Genomic DNA, 20,928 nt, shown 5'->3' with positions numbered 1-20,928 from the left:
GATCCTCAAACCCAACAAGGGAAATGGATTTCGAGGAGGCTAACGGCTTGCAATAAGTCCGCTTGCGAATCGGTTCGGTACGGTCCGGTTGGTTCGTTTCCGGTCCAGGGGCGGTTCAGCCGCTCAGCTTCTTAAACCAAACTCCTTCCTCCTCCGCTATCGCAAACCCCGCAACCAAATGCTCGGAAGAACAAGAGTCTTTTCCCTCGCCCTCGATCTCTTTCATTCTCCTCTTCGCTTGTCCTCCAAGCCTAACCTCGAAACCCTCAGAACCCTAGCCAGAAAATCCCGTCAAATCCCCAAATCCAACGCCTTAATCGACTCCTCCTGCCGCTTCGGCGATCGCCGGATCCCCGCTGTAGATCGGCGTTCCAGGTACGATCCCAATCCCGTTCCAATGCGGGAAGAACCCTCGAATCCCGACGTCGAATCGATCTGTTCCTTGCTATCAGAACCCGCTAATCGATCCAAAGATCTGGACTTTCTGCTAAAAGACTTCAAGCAGAAGCTCAGCTCCGGTCTCGTCTTGGAAATTTTGAGGAAGTATCGTACATTGGGGAAGTCCAAGACCCTAGAGTTCTTCTCCTGGGCCGGATTCCAGCTAGGATTCCGATTTGATGATCCTGTGGTGGATTACATGGCCGACTTCCTTGGCCGAAGGAAGCTCTTTGATGATCTCAAATGGCTTCTCAAGACGGTTTCATCCACTAAAGGCCGAGTTTCAACTCAAACGATCTCGATTTATATCAGGTTTCTAGGGAGAAAGGGGAGGGTTGTCGAGGCGCTTGCGCTGTTCGAGACCATGGAATCGGAGTTCAATTGCTCTCCCGACAATCTAGTCTTCAATAATGTGCTCTATGTGCTCTGCAGGAAAGATTCATCTGGAGGCTTTATTGATGCTGCTGTTGCGATCTTTCGAAGAATTGGGCATCCTGATGCGTACTCATATAGTAATTTAATTGTCGGCCTTTGTAGGTTTGGGAGGTTCGCGAATGCCCTCGAGGTTTTCCGTCAGATGAGTTTGGCTCATTTGGCTCCTACAAGAAGTGCAGCTAATATTCTTATCGGGCAATTGTGTGGGCTTGGTGGTAGGAATCAGTTGATCGAGAAGGTTAAGGTTAAGGATTGGCGTAGGCCATTTGACATTTTGGTTCCCAATATGCGGGTGAAGAGTGGTATAGAAACCACAGTCGAGGTTTTCTGGGCAATTGCCAAGTTGGGTTTGTTGCCAAGCTCACATGTTGTGAATGGGCTTATTTCAGAGCTTTGTCGATTGGGAAACATTGAGGAAGCAATTGAAATTTTGAAGATGGCTGAGAATATGAAGATGAGATCCATTGATGAGAGTTACACAATTGTGATAAGAGTTCTTTGTGGGCTACGTAGGATGGATGAAGCTTGTAATTTGTTTGGAACGATGATATTTCTAGGACTGAAGCCAAAGCTTATTGTCTACAATTCAATAATTCACTCATTTTGTAAGTTGGGGAATGTAGCTGAAGCACAAGAGTACTTTGAGATTATGAATAAGAGGAGGTGCGAACCAGATTGTGCAATATATACCATGTTAATTCATGCAAACTGTGCAAATGGGAAATGGGAGGCAGCCTATGAATTGTTGATGGAGATGGTAGGATTGGGATGGAACCCGCATTTTGGTACTTATAATTTGGTGAATGGTCTTCTGAAAGAATATGGAAGGCTTGATTTGTCACAGAAGTTAGAACGAAAAATGGAAGTTGAGAACTTACATGCTTATTGTAAAGCAGGTAGACTAGAAGCTGCCTACGATAAGTTAAGTTCAATGCTTGCAAAGGGGTTTTATCCACCGGTCTATGTTAGGGATGCACTTGAGCAGGCATTTCGGAGATCTGGCAAGTGGAAGATAGCACAGGAACTTCTCGAAAAATTGGATCAAACTGTCAGCAAGAACAGTACTCAAGGTTGAAAGCTTTTGGCATGAGCAATCGTAGGTTCCAATAATTCTCCAAAATACTGGTAAGCATAAAGGCTCTTTCTCATAAACTAGTATTATCTGATCTATACTCATCACTTCCAACTACCATCTATGTACAGATGCATGCACTTGCACATGAATGTACCTACCTTTGTATCGCTGATGCATGCCCACACAATACTCAAGTTTTAATATATATCAACTGAAGCTAGGACAACTGTTGCCATATGAACAATATTCATATAAATACACATGCATGCATGCACTGGCACAACCACACCTACACAGATATTATTATATCCAGCTAGCTTGCATGCCTATTAGGATATATTAGATTATTTAACTTTCCTTTTCCTTATTGCATTGAAAGTCATATAAAAAAATGGTTTATGATATATTTTAGAATTTGCAGAAGTATTTCATCCAAACCTATTGAGAAGGAGAAAAAAAGATAACAACTAGAGATCCATCTGCTAATTTTGACAAGGTGAAACTGATCAGGAAAAGAGGTGACTGATATAAAAAATTCAAAGAAGCATGTTGCCAAAGCTGTTGGTTGGCATGTTTTTTGCAAATTTGAAGTGTTTCACTGCTTTAACATAGAGCATTCTGTTGATTAAGTGGCTGCTTCCTTACAGAAAGAACCCAGTCCATTTTTCTGCCACCAAGCTGCCTTGATTTCCATGTTGAGAGAGAGAGAGAGAGAGAGAGAGAGATGACCCGGTTGCTAAGTCTATTTCATCACCCTACTTTTTTTTTCACAAATTTAAATAAAGCTCTTGACTGCAGGATCTAGATCATAATAGTTAGTCCTAGACAACTTCAGACTTGACTATAAGTACCTAGAGACATTTCCTCAACCATGCAACCCATGAGATCTATACTCTGCCTAAAGCCTATCCTTATGCATGCTGCTAACAACATGAGCAATCTTACTGGATTTACTTTAAGCCTAAAATCCACTGGATAGAAGACTCAGTCTAATCTATTTTATAAGTAGCCACAGACTGGAAATAATACTGTATCCAACAGCTTCTTGAATTCTTGACTAAACAATATTGCTAATGGTATAATGTTGATGCTGATAATAAAGTTGAGAAGGATGTTCACATTGTCAAATCCCTGGTCTATTTTTAGTTTTTGTCTGTCTAGATATTTGTTGTTTTCTTTCCTGTTTTGCTGCATACTTGTTGGATTTTGTGTTATTTTACATTAGTTATGAATGAATCAATGGGGTTTTCATATCCTTCTCTCAAAATAAATAAATAAATAATGGAGAAACAAACAAAAAAAACCAACAGACAGATTGACAAACAAACAAATAAATAAATATAATTGATACTCATATTGTTTCTCAAGCTAAGATGCCAATCCATTCCATCACCATCTATGTTACCATGATAGGTACAATAAAACTTACATGAGATATCAGTTTCTGTTTGAAAATACTTGAATGGATGATGCTTAGTGGATTATATTTTTACAAAGTTTCTACAGCCATGCCTATTCTGCATATAACCTGCTTCAGACCACAACCCACCGAAGCCAGCCAACAGACTGCAATTTCAATACCACAGAGTTAGAATAATTCCATAGTAACGAGCAAGAAGCTTTTCAGTAAAAAAAAAACAATCAAAAAAAGAAACAAGAAGTTTTATTTATTAGATGTGCCAACTTGAAGTCACAAGATATATGAAACTTTATACAATGTATCATATTGGCAACAGATGTTCCACTCTCCATTTATGTGAGAACTTGATGTTGAAACGATCAAGAATGCTACAATTGCCATGCCTATTACAATTATATTTCGTTTCCAGTTGATATGCCACATGCATGAGGGGACTGGTCTAAGATCCCACCATGAATGACACCGAACCATGAATTGCATCAATCCCACGTGCAATATGACTTGCCAGCTGTAAAAACAGAACTTTTGGTACTAGGGTTGGGCCTTGTACTCCTGAAGTGGAAGCATACTGTAAACACAGAAGATCACGGAATAATATCTTCTGTGAGAAAAACAAAATACACCTGGTTGTTGCTGATATAGAAAATATAACAGAATTATTTTTTTTAGTTGATAGATGGTGTGTTTTTTATATGCATTTTTATATGAAGGGAAGGGGAAATGACTAATGCATTGCTATTTTAACTTTCATTAACCATCTATGTAAAAATACACATCTCAGGCATTTTTATCATGCTTTTCCCTTATACCCGTGCTATGTTTCCTGTGGTTCCACCAAGCATTTCTATATATATATTAGTCAGTCCATGTGCTTATTATCCATTGTTTCCGCATCTCATCTCCTACTTGTTTTTGAACCTTGAAACCAAGGCCCATTGAACCGGTACTGGGATCCGTACCAGTCAGCGCCCGGTACGGTTCGGTGTCAGACCGAACCGGTAGGGCGTGCTGGTTCACGGACCGGCACACCCTATTTTTTTTGGAGTTCTCAAAAAAATTTAATTGGCAATCATTCTTTTCGAATTTTTCTATGAATTTAAGTCTAATTTAATATTTTTTTAATATTTTTTTGATTTTTTTTTTATGTTTCTATGATTCCGGTTTAACCTAGATGTTGTATCTTATTGCTTTAAAATGATACAAATCATAAAATGAACATAAAATATTTTCAAATCAAGTAGTGACGTGAAAATTAAAAAATAATACAACCAATTATATACTTAGTCTAATATACATACCGATATCTAAAATCTGGTCAAGTGGCGATGCCTCTCGTAGATATCTAGATTATCAGCATAATCAGGAGGTAGATCAACCCACCCCTCTAACCAAGCGGCGTTGTAATCTTGTACGTTCATACCATAAGGAACATGCGCTGATTTATAAACACTCTTGGATCTCTCGCTGAAGCTCTGGCTCTAAGAGGTATCCTGTCTGATAATACGACTATGGAGGGGTCCATCCGAATATTCCAGTAGCAAAATCAGACCTATAAGATGCTCCGGATTGCATAGGATAGTAGCCACCGGAAGATGTCTTAGACGCACCATATCTATATCTGTATCCGTATGGGTCATAGGCTACCTATGGCTGCGGGTGATAGGATCCAATATACGACTCAGAACCTGATACGTCTATCGATCCTACTCTACGTGCGAGGTCATCTGCAGCTGCATCGTGTCCTAAATGACCTCGAAAAGTCCGTCTCCTATATGCAATCGTATGTTCGCGGGCTCTATCAGATCGTTCAATGCGGTCCCAATCCTGTGTAGTATGCGTAAATTAGGACTCATCGGTGAATCGAAGACCATCATATGACTGTGTTTCATAAACAATGATCTCCTGTCCACTCCTTCTCTGGTCGGTAGATCCAACCACTAGAATTGTCATTGCTGCTGCTCTTGGTCTCTGAATCTAAGTGTACTGACTCCTCCACACTCTCCATTAAGGCTGCAGGTGCCTTTTGTTTTCTTTTTTTGGTGTACTGGGCAGCTACCTTTTTATCCTTCGTGCCTCTCTCACTAGCTATGCTGAGAGGATGTATGCCGCCCTCCTGACCGAGTCAACCGAATAGCGTAGTGGCCTCCTCTAAGCATCTTTCGATCATATCTCTAAGAGGATGTCTCGGACAAGGAGTCATGTCGTGACTGGCTTCCTTGTGGCTATGGCTGATCAGCTGGAAGAGCATGTGGAATATTGCGCTCAGCTATTGCTCTGCATCGATCCTAGCCTCGTTAGCTACGAAACTGGCCGGTTATGGAGGCGATTCTTACTTATCAAGATCCGGCTCCTACTGCTGGCCCACAAGCCATCCGATCATAGGATCATCCTCATCATTAAAGAAAGCACTATGGATCGTATCTGTATACTTGAGCTCGACTTCCTTCTGAATGCACTTCAGCCTCAAACTCAGATTGTAGTGAACATATACAAGATTGTTGAAGTGCTTCTGTGTCAAACGGTTTTTTTTTATAGGAAAGAGGAAGCACACCTTATTTAGACTTGGATCTTTCTTCTGATAGTCTGAATCGGTGTTGTTTGTGAATTTTTTGGGAAGGAAAAGCGGTGGAGCCGCTTTCAAATTACGCTGGGAAAGCCTTCTATGGCCTTCCCAACGCCACATGATGCCTTTAAAAGGCATCAAGTGGCAGTGGCAGGTGACCCATACCTAGCCTGATTCGAAACTGGATTGACTTGGTGCGAAAGGCCGAACCGGCCGGTTCCGGCCGGCAGGAGCCGGAACCAAATATGAATGACGAACTGACCCGATTTCGACAGGCCTTGCTTGAAACGTTGATGTGTGTCATATAAGATAATTCTAAAGAAAAGAGGTGAATGTCATGTAAGGTGCACCATCTCACAGGGTTATGGATTGCTACGATTGCACTTTCCCCCACTCCATCCATTGGAATGCAGTGTCAATGGGAAACAGAATAACTGTGAGCAAGTTCATGTCTCGAATGCGACTATCCTTTACATAGCCATGTATGGCGTTGCTTTGGCTGAGGGCAGTGTGCATGCTGCCTAACCATGTCTGTGGGGTGACCAGTTCGGCAGTAATGACCCAGTTGAGTCAAAGCTCATTCCAGCTTCTCAGACTGGTTCATCTTTGGCATCTGATGAGGAACTTTCACAGGCTAATTCTCATGGTGTGGATTGAGAATGACAAACGGGTGGCCTATCATTTGTGTCTCTGCTCTTTTAATTTTGCTAGGAGTGCTAGTGTTAGCTAGTGGTTTCTCTTTCAGTCACAACTAGAAGGAAGTCCCCCGACTCGAATTTTTCAGGTATACTAGGTAGGACTCATAATCAGCAATTGTATATATGAGATTATGCACTCGGACTAATGCTAGAATCAGTCATAGTTTATCAAATTGTCTCGTAGTTTCTTTTGAAACACAGTCATTTCTCAATATAAATATATAATGATGAGTGCTAGCTTTCCTTGATCCCCCCTACTTAGGTTTCTGTGGCCGCGTTCAGAAAGCAAAGGCTCATGGCACCTGAAAATCAAGAGCAATTGCAACAGAATGCTGAACATATGGCTGGTATTGAAGTGTTATCTCATACGAAGGGTCTAAAGTAAGTCCAAGTATCATTGATTTTTTCAGGTCACAACTCAAGGCATGCAGAATAAAAATAATACTTAAACTAAGCATGGCACTCCACAAAATGATTCTTCCCAAAATAAATTCTTGAGTGACATTCCTAGTTCCATATTGACTTGTATCATTACGTGAAGATTTTTAAAGCTTGCATATGTTGTTGTTATTGGATTCCTTTATCTATTGATCATGGAGACAAGGACCCTTCATCCTTCTGCATTTTAAAGTGGAGGTGACAGATTGTCCTTCGGATATTTCCCATCTTCGCCAGCTCTGTGCTACCAATTCCTTTACTATTGACATTCACTGTCCAGCAAGGCAGTACTATCAACACAAGGCTGAGAAAAATCCACGTATCTCCTGCGTCTCTCTCTGTCATTCCAAAATCTTTCAGTCGGTGATCCGAGTAATCTATAGACCCATTACTTGTGCCCTTTGCTCGAATGATAACATCATTCCCGACATGCGTGACAGCTTTGGTGGGGAAAGAGAGCGTTGCAGAAAGTAATGGGCTAGTGGACTTTGACAATGGGGTTCCCATGTCAGTGTTTTGGCTAAGTGCATTTTTTTTTCTAGGCATCTTTGATGTAACTTCTTTTACCGGATTACTAGAGTGCTTAGGAATGCAATCGACAGGGACAGTCATTTTCTGATGCATACTTGGGTGAGCATCCTTGCAACTTTCTAGTTGACATGGTGAACAAAGCTGCTGGACAAGGTGATGGGGGAAGGGGATGGTTAAAGGGAGCCACCTTGAACAAGAGCCACCTTGATAGGTTCTACTGTTTACTTTCAATCCATGGACTCTTGGCATTCTTGAATTATTTGTACTGGCCATGGAGGTATTCCTATAGGCATATTCCCTACATTACTAAAGAGATGGTTGTAATTCATGACAAGATTTCTTCCCAAGCAGGAGAGCTGGTCGTGATTTAATAGCATCATATTGTAAGTGCAAATAATGTATTTATTGATAGCCAGGTGATGTATCATTAAAGAATTCGGTGGCAAGTGAATGGAGAATACTAGCATTCCTGTCTCGAGTCATTATGGTTAAAGATGGAGACACTGCAATGATAATATTTTAACTTGATGCTCTAAAATTTGCCATTCACAGAGCCACAGCTGGTGAATCATTTTACAAACTATCAGCTGAGTTCTACATATAAATTCCATCTAATTAATACTGTTTGCTTACCTAACCTTTCTTGCTTAAGTTTCCTAAGTTTGTAAACTACTAAGCATATGAAGCTCATGTCAGGTGTATATTCATGAATTTTTCAAACTTATAATAAATAGGCTTGGCTCCGTTTTGTTGGTGATGGATAGGTTTAACTCTTAAATATTGATCAATTTATCACATCCCATGGACATAAACAGTGATGTGCCATGTTCCTCCGACTTGTATAAATAAATCAATTTAGCTCTGAGATGACGTAAATTCTATAATGAGAGCATGCAACTAACTCCTAGTCTCCTTTCAATTCATTTTCCTTCACTTCTCGTACTTCCGTTGCAAGCCCCCTCTTTGTTGATCGTCCCATTTTCCATGCAGATTATAGGAACCTGATAGAAGCAAATAGCGTCTAGTATCCCAAGACGACAACCTTCTCTGCAGTAAGCTTATCTGGTTTTCGATTCTTATGTGCACAAACTATTAGATAGTACAAGAGGGTAAGCCTTGGCCAATGGTAAGGTTAACTTTGAGCTCATGGATTCAAAGCACGTGGGGATAAAGCTGTATACATTTGACCCTCTCCGGGATATGATAGGATATAAGCTGTCAATTTGACATGTCACGTCAGTCATTCATGAACAGCGAGAAGATGACCTGCTATGCCAGAGAAACCACTTCTTAAAGTATGTAATTGCTAATCAACACCACCCTGTGGCTATATTAAATAAAACAGTTATGTATGTTTGAATCATGTAATTGCCTGTGCAAGAAAATGTTACTTCCTTGATCTAGCAAGCAGCAAAATAAGACTGCCATATGAATATGCTTGATTCACCCAATCTTGTTCTATGCTATGGGCAACTATGAACCTTCGTTGCCTGAATCATTAGGCATGAGAGAAGAGAAGCAGAGCTCTCTCTCAAAAAGAAAGAAAGAAAGAAAGAAACAATCACGGTAAGAGAAGGTACTGATGAATAATCCATGGGAAAGATAGGTAGGTTTAATAGAAAACAAGCATTTCAATAGTCATTTCTTGTTTCCTCCAAGAAATAGACTGCTATTCAGGTGCAAAAGGCAGTCATGACCAAAAATTAATTAGCCCTCTAGCTTCTCCCAATCCAAAAAAAGGAATCCAGCATCCAGTTCAGAGCTTGTATCTGTGTATCCTAATTTCTTTATTTGCATGCATATCTGGGAGTGTAAGCTCAATCGACCAACTATAGTTCTCAACTTGAATTATCAGCTAAATTATACTTCATCAACCAACTTTCAATTCCTACATGGAAGCTTTTGATTTCATAGTTGGTTGGATCTCTTCATTGTTGTTACTTTGTCCATCCTTATGAGATCACCAACGGAGCCTTTCACGACTTGCAAAAAATCCCAGAGAGTAGGCTGAACAAAATGCCACAATTACCTGTGATACTTAAAAAAAGAGATGCCATTTTTGTCATTTTCAGCATTAGGTGGTGTTTGTTTTTTTTTGTTGAGATAATGAGGTGATGTTTGGTTGTACGTAGCCATCCAAGAAAGGGGCTGCAGTAAAATACGATTCTTATCATAATATATCATATAGGTAATGCAAGCTAATGAAGACGTCAGCTCAGTCAATGGAAAATAATGGCAGCTTCTTTGTTTGTGATAGGCAGCACAACAATTTACGAATGAGCAAGTTGGTTAAACTGGAGCTTGGTCAGTCTAATCATTGTACTGTGGTCTTTATCTAATCAAGTACCTTTTTCTACCTTATTATCGTCCACCCAAAGTGGATATATGGCCCCGGCTTCTCGGATTGCAGCGGAGAAAGTTAAAACAGCACTTGAACAGAAGCTTGAAGCCGTTCTGAGAGAGCACCATGGCTATCCAGGGCCTTGTGGATTGGAGGGGAAATCCTGTTAAAAAAAAGAGGCATGGTGGAGTCAGAACTTCATATTTCATCAACTGTAAGCAGCCTCACACTCCACTCTTTGTTCTAGTCATCTGATTGCAAATTTGGTGCTAACAAATCTCATGTGGTTTTATAGAAAGATCTGCTGCCTTAAGAATTGATGAGTTTGCTCATTTTGCAGTCATGGTGATGACGGTAAACATAGCCATCGTGGCCAACATGCTGAACTTGGTTAACTACCTACGTGGCACCATGCATATGGGCATTTCAAGCTCTTCAACGACGGTCACAAACTTCATCGGCGCCTCATGCGGATTTGCTCTTTTAGGAGCTTTTCTTTCCGATTCATACATCACACGATTTAAAACCATAATCATATTCGGCCCTGTGGAATTCTTGGTAACATATCTCTCTTTCTGCTGCATGAACTCATGCAGTTTCTCTATTTATTTATTTATTTGTAGATATTTATCCATCTGAAAAAGAGTTTGGCTCATTGAAAATATCTTGCCTTTCTTTTGCCCTTTTCTGTTCTTCATTTTGCATCATCGAATCAAAATCTTGAGACCTGTTGCATATGTTGATTAAAAATATTAAGGGTCCAATAAATCCTTATATGTGAAGAATAGAGGAGGTAAAAGATTACAAAACTTTTACACTTAATAGCAGTTTAACACAACTACATTTACGCACAACTAGTGAGTAACAAGGAGCTTTGCTTCAAAAATGCCCAGAAAGTTCAATGATACAATATGACATATTTGCTTTATCTCAAAAAAAAAAAGATATGTTTACAAGAGATGTTCCATTCTTGGCTTATCCAACCAATCGATGTGGAAATTAGAGCCATTTTATCTCACAAATCTCCTATTTCAGGGTTATGCATTGCTAGCATTGCAAGCACGCCTCCCATCGCTCCATCCACCAGTCTGTGAGATCAATAGACAACAGAATTGTGAGCAAGTTCATGGCTTCAACTCTGCCCTGCTTTACATTGCTCTGTACACAATTGCTTTGGGTGAGGGCTGCGTGCGTGCTGCCTTACCATCTTTGGGGGGAGATCAATTCGACGATGAGGACCCAGTTGAGTCACAACTCAAGGCCAGCTTTTTCAACTGGTTCACCTTTGGAATTTCATTAGGAGGTTTCATAGGCCTTACACTTCTGGTGTGGATTGAGAACAACAAGGGATGGGATATTGGTTTTGGTGTCTCTGCACTTGCAGTTCTCCTAGGAGTGCTGGCGGTAGCCAGTGGTGTCTCTTTCTATCGCATTCAGATACCAAAAGGAAGTCCTCTGACTCGAATAATGCAGGTAAAACTTCTCAACTAGAAAATGAATCTAATATGACGTGTTCGATTATAGGGCTTAAAATTCGTTATGGCTTCAAGAGAAATGCCTCCAAGATTCTAATCTGTTGTATTTATCGGTGTGTATCGAGTTTCTTTGAAGCAAACTTAATCATATGTATGGGTATGAGTGCTATATTTTGCTGATCTTCCCCACTTCAGGTTTTTGTTGCTGCATTCAAAAAGCCAAAGCTTGTGTTGCCGGAAAATTTAGACCAATTGCAACATAATTCTAAGGATATTGAAGTCCTTCCTCACACAAAGGGTTTCGAGTAAGTCTCAACATCATCTAGTGTCTCTAGTTTGTGCATGCATATGTTTCAGGGGGAAAAAAAAACAGTGACAGAAAAGAATATCTCGCACCACGTAGCATCTAAAACAATCCGCTGTCCAAACTAAACTTTTTAAATAGCATTGTTGTATCACATAATTTTTGACAAATGTATTTTCCTCATTAGATTCCTCGATAAAGCTTCAATTAATCATGGAGACACAGGAACTTGGTCCTGCACTGTAACACAAGTGGAGGAGACAAAAATTGTACTTCGGATGCTTCCCATCTTAATCAGCTCTGTGCTTGGTTACATACCTTCACCCCTCCTCTTGACACTCACTGTCCAGCAAGGCAGCACAATGAACACAAGGCTTGGGAAGATCCACATCTCCCCTGCATCTCTCTTTGTAATTCCATTGATCTTTCAGATGGTGATTCTGGTAATCTATGATCAATTCATCGTGCCCTTCGCACGAAGGATCACAGGCTATATAGGCGGCATTACTAACTTGCAACGTGTGGGCATTGGTTTTGCTGCTATGTCATTAGCAACATGTGTGGCAGCATTGGTGGAATGGAAAAGAAAAAACATAGTAGAAGAGCATGGGCTAGAGGACTTTGAAACTGGTGTCCCCATGTCTGTATTCTGGCTAGGAGTGCAGTTCTTTCTTCTGGGCATTGTTGATGTAACTTCATTTGTTGGATTACTGGAATTCTTTAATGGTGAAGCTTCAAGAGGAATGAAATCAATAGGAACAGCCATATTCTGGTGTGTACTTGGGTTAGCATCCCTGTTGGGAACTTTCCTGGTTGACATGGTGAACAAAGCTACTAGACATGGTGACAGTGGAAGGGGGTGGTTAGGGGGAGCCAACTTGAACAAGAGCCACCTTGATAGGTTTTACTGGTTACTTACAGTCCTCGAACTGGTGGCTCTCTTGAATTATTTGTACTGGGCAAAGAGGTATGTCTATAGGCATGATCCCCGTGTTCCTCAACAGCTGACTGAAATATATGATAAGGTTTCCTCCCAAACAGGGGAGGTGGCTGCAATTTAATCACATCTCTGCATATTGTCGGCACATGTAAGAGTCGTCATCTTCCAGAGTAACTAGAAGTTTACAACATCAGAGTACGACTATTACTGAAAGCACAAATGATGTCAATTTATCAGTAGGAAGACTGTTTGTTATAATATAAAATATGTTGAAGAATTAAAGGATTGAGTGGTAATTGAATGGTCTGCTAGTAGCAGGGATTGCAGGTAGATCTCTTCCTGTCTCATAAGTGAGTGATAGTGGTTAAAGATGCATATGCTACAAAAGTAAAGTTTAGGATGGTGACGTGTCTTATAAACTATCATCTGATGTAACTACGAGGGGGGGTATCATCATTACTCATTTTGTTACCTAACCTTTGCTTGCTCAAGTCTCCTAAGTCTGTAAAATAATCAACCATGCGAAGCTTATGACTATGATTATTCTTGACTTACATGAATGGATTCTACTCTAGATGATGTAGATATTGGTCCATCAAATCTTGACATAGATGATGATTGATTCCTTAAACCTCCTTATGACATAAATAGTTCAGGAAGCAGGATACTAAATTCAGATGACTTCTCATGATCTCCTCCAACTTATATAAATAGCATTAGCTCTCCTATGACATATATCTTGCAACTAAAAGCACGCAACTAACTTCCAGTCTCAAATCAACTCATCTTTCTTCGCCCTCCCTACTTCCATCACTATCCCAGCTCATTGTTCATCCTCCCATTCTCCATGTGTAGTTTAGGAACACGAGTGAATAACTTGTATAGTGAAGATTCTAACTGGTTTTCCAAGTCAAACATGTCAGGTTCTAATCGCATCTATTAGATGGTATATAAATAGTCTCACTGCATCTTCCAGCTTCAACGTTTATGCAGCCGTTCATTATTAGCGAGAAGCAAATGGTGTTATACCACAATGATGACATGTTATTTGAAGCATTTAATTGCTAAATCCACACTAGCCACTTGGCTGCATGCAACTGAAATTCAAATGAATGCTGAAATGGTTAGGCATGGTGTTCGCAGGACTTCATTCATCTAATTAGAACAACTCATATGCCTTTTTTCCCATTGCCATCACTCTTGATGAATGAGCGGGCATGCATAATGGGAGGCGGTGACATTGTCTTCCTTTATCTATCAAAGCAAGATTGACACACAAACCTAAAACACTGGAGAATGCATCCTTGCCATCATCAATCCTTTTTTAAGCTTTAAACAAGTATTAACAACAGTTACCTAAGTCAGAAGCAAAAGGTAGAGAAGGGAGGGGGAGCTCTTAACAAAAAATTAGGACAAGCACCTAGGAAGCGGTCACTGGAGCGTGGCTTTAGAGAGTTCTGAAGCAAATGGGGCACCATGGATGGAAGATTTTGACTATGAGGCATGAGATTATGGAAATCTAGCCTAGAATAAACGGTTCCCCCCACAGTGAGCTACCTCTGACTCACTTTGATTTGAAGTAAAATTAGATCGCCATTCTGGCAGAATGGTTTTATCTGATTAACTGGGTTAGTTGAGAAAAACAGGGGCAGTAGGCTATTTAAAAAAATACCCATTCTATTCTTGAGAAGAGAGTAGGCTACAAAGGTTGTTTGGCAGTAAACTGGCATAGACTTGGTTGATTCTCCTCATTCTACTTCAAACCATGAATCAACCACGACTTACATAGTGACAAAATCCATTTTGCCTACCCTATGAAAAAAACACAAAAAGGACTTTACAATCCTCTTCCTTTCAACTCTTTTTTTTTTTTAATTTTCACATAGAGGAGACAGTAGCCATCCCACCCCTCCTAGGCCTTAGCATTGGCACCTGGGCAGACCAAGCCCAGAGCTCGTGAAACCAGTACTTTGATGTGGGGTGAAATACTCAAGGGATAACAACTCTCAAGTTTCAAAGCCTCAACCTGTCACTTATAACGTAAAAGGGTATACCATTGAGCTACAAGCTCAGGTACCTCTGTCAACTAACTAGAATGTTGGTGGGGCACCACTAATTATCTCAAAGATCTAACGAGAAAATTATCCAGGTCAAACAATTGTCGAAACACGAACCTCATTCAAATAAATAAGAGATGCAACCATTGGGCCATAGCCTAGATTGCACTTCACAATGCCATTATTTGGAGAAAGTGGATGGCTGAATTGAACTGCATTCTATTATTTCTAGGAGTTTCACCTAAGGATTTAATATAAAATTTTACTGGCTTCTTGTAATTTCTTTGTGTTAATGTTTTTTTTTTGGACCAAAACTATTCAAACAAACATGAAAATGATTTTCTTCCATTGCACACGTTGATTAGAAGTAAACCATCTTTCAGAATCCAATTATCATCATATTATCACTACTCACCATTAAAAATGCAACAATATATCAATATATTAAAGTACAAGAAGATTTGAAAGGGGAAAAAGATAAAGAAAACTTTCTTAAAGCACTTTTCCAAACTAACACAATTTCCAGCTATAAGGAAAATATATGGAGTGTCAGCCCTTTCTTCAAAATTATATATATATATATATATATATAGAGAGAGAGAGAGAGAGAGAGAGAGAGACTCCACACCCATGCATTATGTAAAAAAGAGTACTTTATTAAAAAGCACTTTACCAAACTAATATAATTTCCATAGTCTCATATTACTCACAATTTCAAGAGTGTCAGACTGTCAGTCATTTATTAAGTATTATACACATACCCTCGTGTTACTCATATAAAGGTTTGAGACAGCAAGGACCTGGATTCATGAACCTTCCACTAGTTTTTGAATGTCCTTCTGCAAAAAGTATGACAACTGTAAGAATGCAGCAGATGAAGATAAACTAACAGAGGTAGAGCGGAGTAATCGAACCTCTATTTTCAAGGGTGAGGTTGTTGGTGCATATCTCTCCACAACTCTTCCATTTTTGTCCACAAGAAATTTTGTAAAGTTCCACTTGATGCTATCCCCCAGGAACCCACCTTTCTGTGATTTTAAGTACTTATAGAGTGGTGCAGCATTCTTCCCATTCACTCCAATCTGGAAACACAATGTGTGCAAGTTACACATATTCCTACTGTAACAACCCAGGACCTCATCCAAAATGGCTAGCCGGAAGGTATTGTTTGGGTTCCTTGATCCTGTATAAGTACCCAAGATCTACCCAGCGAATAACCGATGTAGGACTAAACACACACCCGCACGGGTCCTCACATACTCCCCCTTTCAAGCCCTGACGTCCTCGTCAGGCTAAGGGTTCAAATCCATTCAAATCTAATCACAAACACCACGATCGGTCCATGGTCAACCCCAATGGATCCGTGCTGCAGTGTCCCCTATTTCACATAAGTTATGGGCCGGGTCCGCTCTGATACCATTTGTAACAACCCAAGACCTCATCCAAAATGGCTAGCCGGAAGGTATTGTTTGGGTTCCTTGATCCTGTATAAGTACCCAAGATCTACCCAGCGAATAACCGATGTGGGACTAAACACACGCCCGCACGGGTCCTCACACCTACATTAGGAACTTTTCTCAAATCACATCTTTCATGAAAATATCTAAATCTATTTAATGCAAGACTGAAGGAACGCGATGAATTTCTTGAATATAATCAAAGAATAAGCCAATAACGAAAGGTGATTGTTTTAATTTGTTTTTTTAATAAAATTTGTGCCTCTGGAAGAATTGCATCTTTCACTACTAAACCCACACTTTTTAACTTTTAACCAAGACTCCTTGTAGATCTAGGGAAAAGTTTCCAACTTAAATTGCATAACAACAAGATAGGTTGTCTTTGATTCTTCAGGCAACCCCATGTCCATCCCAAAGTTGTCTTTGCAAAGCTTTTTACAAAGGGTTACTGTTCGATCAAGAGCAATTTGTGTTTAGTACTCAAATCTTGATAGAATATAGTATATGGAATTTAGTTTCTCAAGAAAAAAGTCTATGCAATTTTACAAGACAAAATGTAGTTGCAAGAAATGTGCACTACAGGGAAGTTAAATAGTTTGGTTTTATTGCATTTCATTTTTAAATAGTGAATCAGTAGCTAATGCCCAACATACGGCATGCAGATTCCAGAAATACCTCTCAACTAACTGCTTGAGACAGCTGAAGGGCATCCTCAACCATTCTTTCGATGGAAATTTAATCATCTTTTGTTCCATGGAAATGTAAAAGAATGTCTGAAACTCGGGATGTTAACCTATAACTGTTGAAAAAATAAAGTCTCATCCTTTTTTTTATTATTAAGAACAACAGCGGGAGCAGCACCAATCATTTGTCAGAAATGATGAAAGAATTACCAATGCCAAACATTTGGGGAACACTTCCTGAGGTCCGAACATGAAACCTAACCAAATAGAGGACATGCAATCACTAGGCTATAACCTTGTTTACCTCAATTTTAGTTTTCCACAACACAAGGTTCCTGCATAACATAGTTAAGATGCTTTCAAGGATAAGGTTGCTGGATGAAGATCATTCTGCTTCCTAACGATCAACTGTAAACTGTACTTGTAAAGACTATGTTTCCTTATTGAAGACCAAGTCAACTGCATTATTCACTTAGCTATTCAATGTAAGGCCATCTAATTTCAGGACAAAGAATGATAGAATTAATAAAATCTTTGATGTAAAGAATCATAAAGTTTGTTTGCTCAGACCATGTATCATGCAGATCATCACTCCTGCACCACGCAAAGCATATAAGTCTTCAAATGAAGAAAACATGCTGATCACAGAAAGAACTTTCTTGTTTTTGCGTTTACCTTATCAAATATGGGGAACTCAGCTTTGAACATTGTGCAGGCAACCTCCTGAATTTCCTCATTGCTTCCAGGTTCTTGGCCACCAAATTGGTTGCACGGAAATACAAGTATCTCAAATCCTATTTACCAAATATCCAGAAGCAACTTCAATAATCCTTCTCAAGGAGAGTTAAGCTGATGGGTCATTTTGAGAAAGGGATAATAAACAAACCTCTATCTTTGTACTTCTCATATAGAATATTCATCTCCTTATAGTTGGAATGAGTAAATCCACTGCATCATTCGAGATTCAGTATCAATGAACTGTCTGTTACAGAAACGACATCTGCGGAAACTACTGCATCTTTGACAAAAACAAGATCTAAAATAGAACTACGAGAACTACTATGAGAAATTCTAATCTACATAAAAAAACTATTATTTGTTGATAATCGTGTTTCCCAAGCGGATGCTTAATCATTAAAATGCCTCAAATTAGTAAAGTTCTATATATTGATAATGCCTATGCATGCACAAGTACTTGCAAGACCTAGAATACTAGGGTAAAGCAAAAAATCAGTGGGATGCTGAGGAAATACACCATGAGAACTAATTAAGTAGCTTGCCAGTTAGAGGGAATTGTTTGGGGGGGTAAGAAATATCTAGTTCTTCGACAACATGATGTAGTTCAAACATGGGAGTATGATTTTCGTTTTCAACTTCAGGATCATGTTATTAATTGGTAGTTATACCCATCTCTAGTATAATTGAATGGCCCAAATATCAGCCAATAAGAGAACTCTTCAATCAGCCATAGATTAAAAGCCACATTGTTTGATTTAGGATCAATATACTCCAAAAGAAAAGGGCACATAATAATGCTGCATGGTTTCTTTCTTGTGAAAGAACAGCAGATGTACTAATGGAAACATCAAAAATATGTTTATGGATGAAATACTATGTCTCCGAATAGAAATTGAGGATAACTTTTCCAAATCTAACCTAAAGACACATGATGAAAGATTGAAAGATAGAAGATGAATTTACAAGAGTCATCAGGAATATAGTTGTGCAAAAACTCACACCATGTACATGTATAAAAGAAATGAATATATTTCATGGTGGAGCTTTTTATAGCATGTTATTCAATCTGGATTTTATTTGCTTTTGGATCATTTAAAGAAGATGCCTCATTCCAAGAGATGTAGGCTCATAAAAGTTAAAATTAAGATAAAATGCAAAAATCCAAAATCACATACAAGCAACATCTTATAGTCAGCCAAAACCTAGTGCTTTGGGACTTCCCACAAACCTCTTCCGTATCTCTTATCACCTTTTCTCTTAGTTATTTTTACGTATATATCAAGAAAAAAAAAAGTTAAAGCCTAACAGCAAAGTAACTCGTGATTTCCCAGTTCGAAGCAGCAATAAAGCTTTCATTCCCGAACATTTTTACCCACATAAATCCAATCTTTAGATCCCCTCAATCCCAAAACCCATCGCATAAAATGAATTTCAGAAAGAAATGAACTCAGAACTATTTCATGATTAAAAAAAGGGGGCTTTGATTCATTAAACTGAATTTGAGTACATACCATTTAGAAGCAACATTGACAATGAGAAGAACCTTTCCATTGTATGTGCTCAGGTTCACATCGTTGGCGTTTATATCCTGCGTAAGATTCCATCAGAAGAAGAAAAGCAAAATTAAAAAAAAAAAAACACGAAATAACACAAAAGTAATACACTACATCGGATCAACTTAAAGAACACTACACCAGCACCCAACCAACTTCCTAAAACCATGTTTCTCTTGGAAAACAAGAAATATTTTTTCAGGAGAAAAAACAACTTCAATCCCTTTGTAACTAAAACCAATCTCCGAATCTATACTGTAGATTGGCTATAATCAAAAGATCGGTTTTTTAACACAAGGGTATGACCAAAATCTCATCTTGACAGCAAGAATTAGAAGGTGGCACTTCAAAATCCCAGAACAAAGGACATATTAAAGGGCTTGAGACAATAAATCCTGGAAGTGGATGAGTATAAGAACCCCATACCTTAACAGTGATATCATAGATGGATTTGGGCGTCTCCTCTGCCATTTTGTCAGGAGGAGGGGGGGGGGGGTTCCTTAAGAAGAAGAAGAAGAAGAGAGCTAAACTCAGAAAGTAAACAGACCAGGAAAAGCTTGGTTGCATGTGTCAATGGCTTTTGTAATGGTGGAGAGGAACCCACAACGGAGTTGAAAAAGGGAGGAAACGGAGGAAGTCGGAGAAACTCATGTTGGGTTTGATAATTTTCTTTTTCTAAATATTCCGGACGGTGAAGCATAAATGGAGTGAAAAATAATTTGGATGATGAGATTCCATTCCAAGAACTTTTGATGAACTCATGATGACATCAAAATTTTGGTTTCACGGAGAAAAAACGATTTTGTTCTGTTTTAAAAAATTATAGATTTTTTTTAAAATATTTTATTTTTAGATTTTTATGAATATATCTATTCATGTTTAGATTAATTTACTATACCCTATTTACCAAAAAAAAAATTTACATTAAAAAAAATTAAGGTGAATTTCCGATCTTCCTCCACAATTTTATTTTTATCTTTGGATTTTAGGTATGAGATAGAAAATAATATATACATATATTAAATATATATATCAAATATTCAAAATATATGTATGAAATGTTCGATATATATGTATTAGATATTCAATAAACGTGAACAATATTTTATACTTAGATTGGTGACAAGATTATCTACAAACCATGAACATAAATTATTTTGGAAACAAATTCTCCAAAATTAATAATTAAATATATTTTTATGCAAGTTTTATAAATTATTGATTATGCATAAAAGATTTAAAAAAAATAAAATATGTTGTCTCCCTTGTATCAATAGCAAGTCCTCTACAGCCTAATGAAAATTTCGAAGAGTTTGGATAGCAGCATATGGTTGATTATAGTAAGCTAGTGCTTTGGTTATGTTAGTCTTATATTAAATATTCTTTTTTGCTTTACCATATTAACCAACGAGACTTCGAAGAAAGATTAATATATGATCAAGTGAAGAAGAAAGAAAATGTGTATGTATACGTATTTTGGCACCTAGAGAACATTAACAATATAGCTCAAAACCTAAGAATTGGCGAGACAAAACTTTGAGAAGAGCAACACCTAGAAGCAAGAAGGGAGAAAGAGGAAGAGCAGAGTGAACAATGAAAGGATGGTTGTCGCTGATACCATATTAGCAATGTAACTGAAAAGCTTAAGCTGATAGGAGGAGGGAGCCTATGTGTATCCGCATCCCATTCTCCAACATGCCATTGCATGTGGAGAACCCATATAATAAAACCCAAAGAAAGGAGACACCAGGAAGGCAGAGGGAGAACAAATGGAGAGAAACC

The 20,928-nt window shown here is 38.8% G+C and overlaps 3 protein-coding genes across 7 annotated transcripts; 2 read left to right on the top strand and 1 right to left on the bottom strand.

The window, feature by feature from the left end:
- On the top strand, nucleotides 1-9,995 carry LOC148714111 (uncharacterized). Of its 4 annotated transcripts, none has more exons than XM_088720119.1 (2): nucleotides 1-1,998; nucleotides 6,892-8,074. In XM_088720119.1, exon 1 carries the CDS (start codon nucleotides 179-181, stop codon nucleotides 1,946-1,948), a length of 1,770 nt encoding a protein of 589 aa, XP_088576245.1. In that variant the 5' UTR covers nucleotides 1-178; the 3' UTR covers nucleotides 1,949-1,998; nucleotides 6,892-8,074. The 4 variants fall into 4 exon arrangements, with proteins under 4 accessions (XP_088576245.1, XP_088576243.1, XP_088576244.1 ...); XM_088720117.2 differs by lacking the exon at nucleotides 6,892-8,074 and adding an exon at nucleotides 9,856-9,995 and having other exon boundaries at nucleotides 51-1,998; XM_088720118.2 differs by lacking the exon at nucleotides 6,892-8,074 and adding an exon at nucleotides 3,778-3,862 and having other exon boundaries at nucleotides 51-1,998.
- LOC103717523 (protein NRT1/ PTR FAMILY 4.5-like) lies at nucleotides 9,989-13,253 on the top strand. Its single transcript, XM_088720120.2, has 5 exons — nucleotides 9,989-10,153; nucleotides 10,280-10,497; nucleotides 10,975-11,412; nucleotides 11,610-11,719; nucleotides 11,906-13,253. Exons 1-5 carry the CDS (start codon nucleotides 10,066-10,068, stop codon nucleotides 12,777-12,779), a joined length of 1,728 nt encoding a protein of 575 aa, XP_088576246.1. The 5' UTR covers nucleotides 9,989-10,065; the 3' UTR covers nucleotides 12,780-13,253.
- On the bottom strand, nucleotides 10,527-19,867 carry LOC103700665 (putative phospholipid hydroperoxide glutathione peroxidase). Of its 2 annotated transcripts, XM_039133734.2 has the most exons (7): nucleotides 19,573-19,867; nucleotides 19,105-19,181; nucleotides 17,742-17,803; nucleotides 17,531-17,649; nucleotides 15,630-15,797; nucleotides 15,477-15,554; nucleotides 10,527-10,666 (listed from the first exon to the last, which is right to left on the bottom strand). In XM_039133734.2, exons 1-6 carry the CDS (start codon nucleotides 19,711-19,713, stop codon nucleotides 15,522-15,524), a joined length of 600 nt encoding a protein of 199 aa, XP_038989662.2. In that variant the 5' UTR covers nucleotides 19,714-19,867; the 3' UTR covers nucleotides 10,527-10,666; nucleotides 15,477-15,521. The 2 variants fall into 2 exon arrangements, with proteins under 2 accessions (XP_038989662.2, XP_038989661.2); XM_039133733.2 differs by lacking the exon at nucleotides 10,527-10,666 and having other exon boundaries at nucleotides 15,351-15,554.
- Between the last annotated feature and the right edge of the window lie 1,061 nt (nucleotides 19,868-20,928).

Source organism: Phoenix dactylifera, chromosome 4 (genome assembly GCF_051530095.1).
Source record: "Phoenix dactylifera cultivar Ajwa chromosome 4, Ajwa_hap1_PhDact_Kaust_v1.1, whole genome shotgun sequence".
NCBI classification, from domain to species: Eukaryota; Viridiplantae; Streptophyta; class Magnoliopsida; order Arecales; family Arecaceae; genus Phoenix; species Phoenix dactylifera.
Note: the sequence above shows the minus strand (reverse complement) of the source record. Positions and strands in the feature narration are given on the sequence as shown.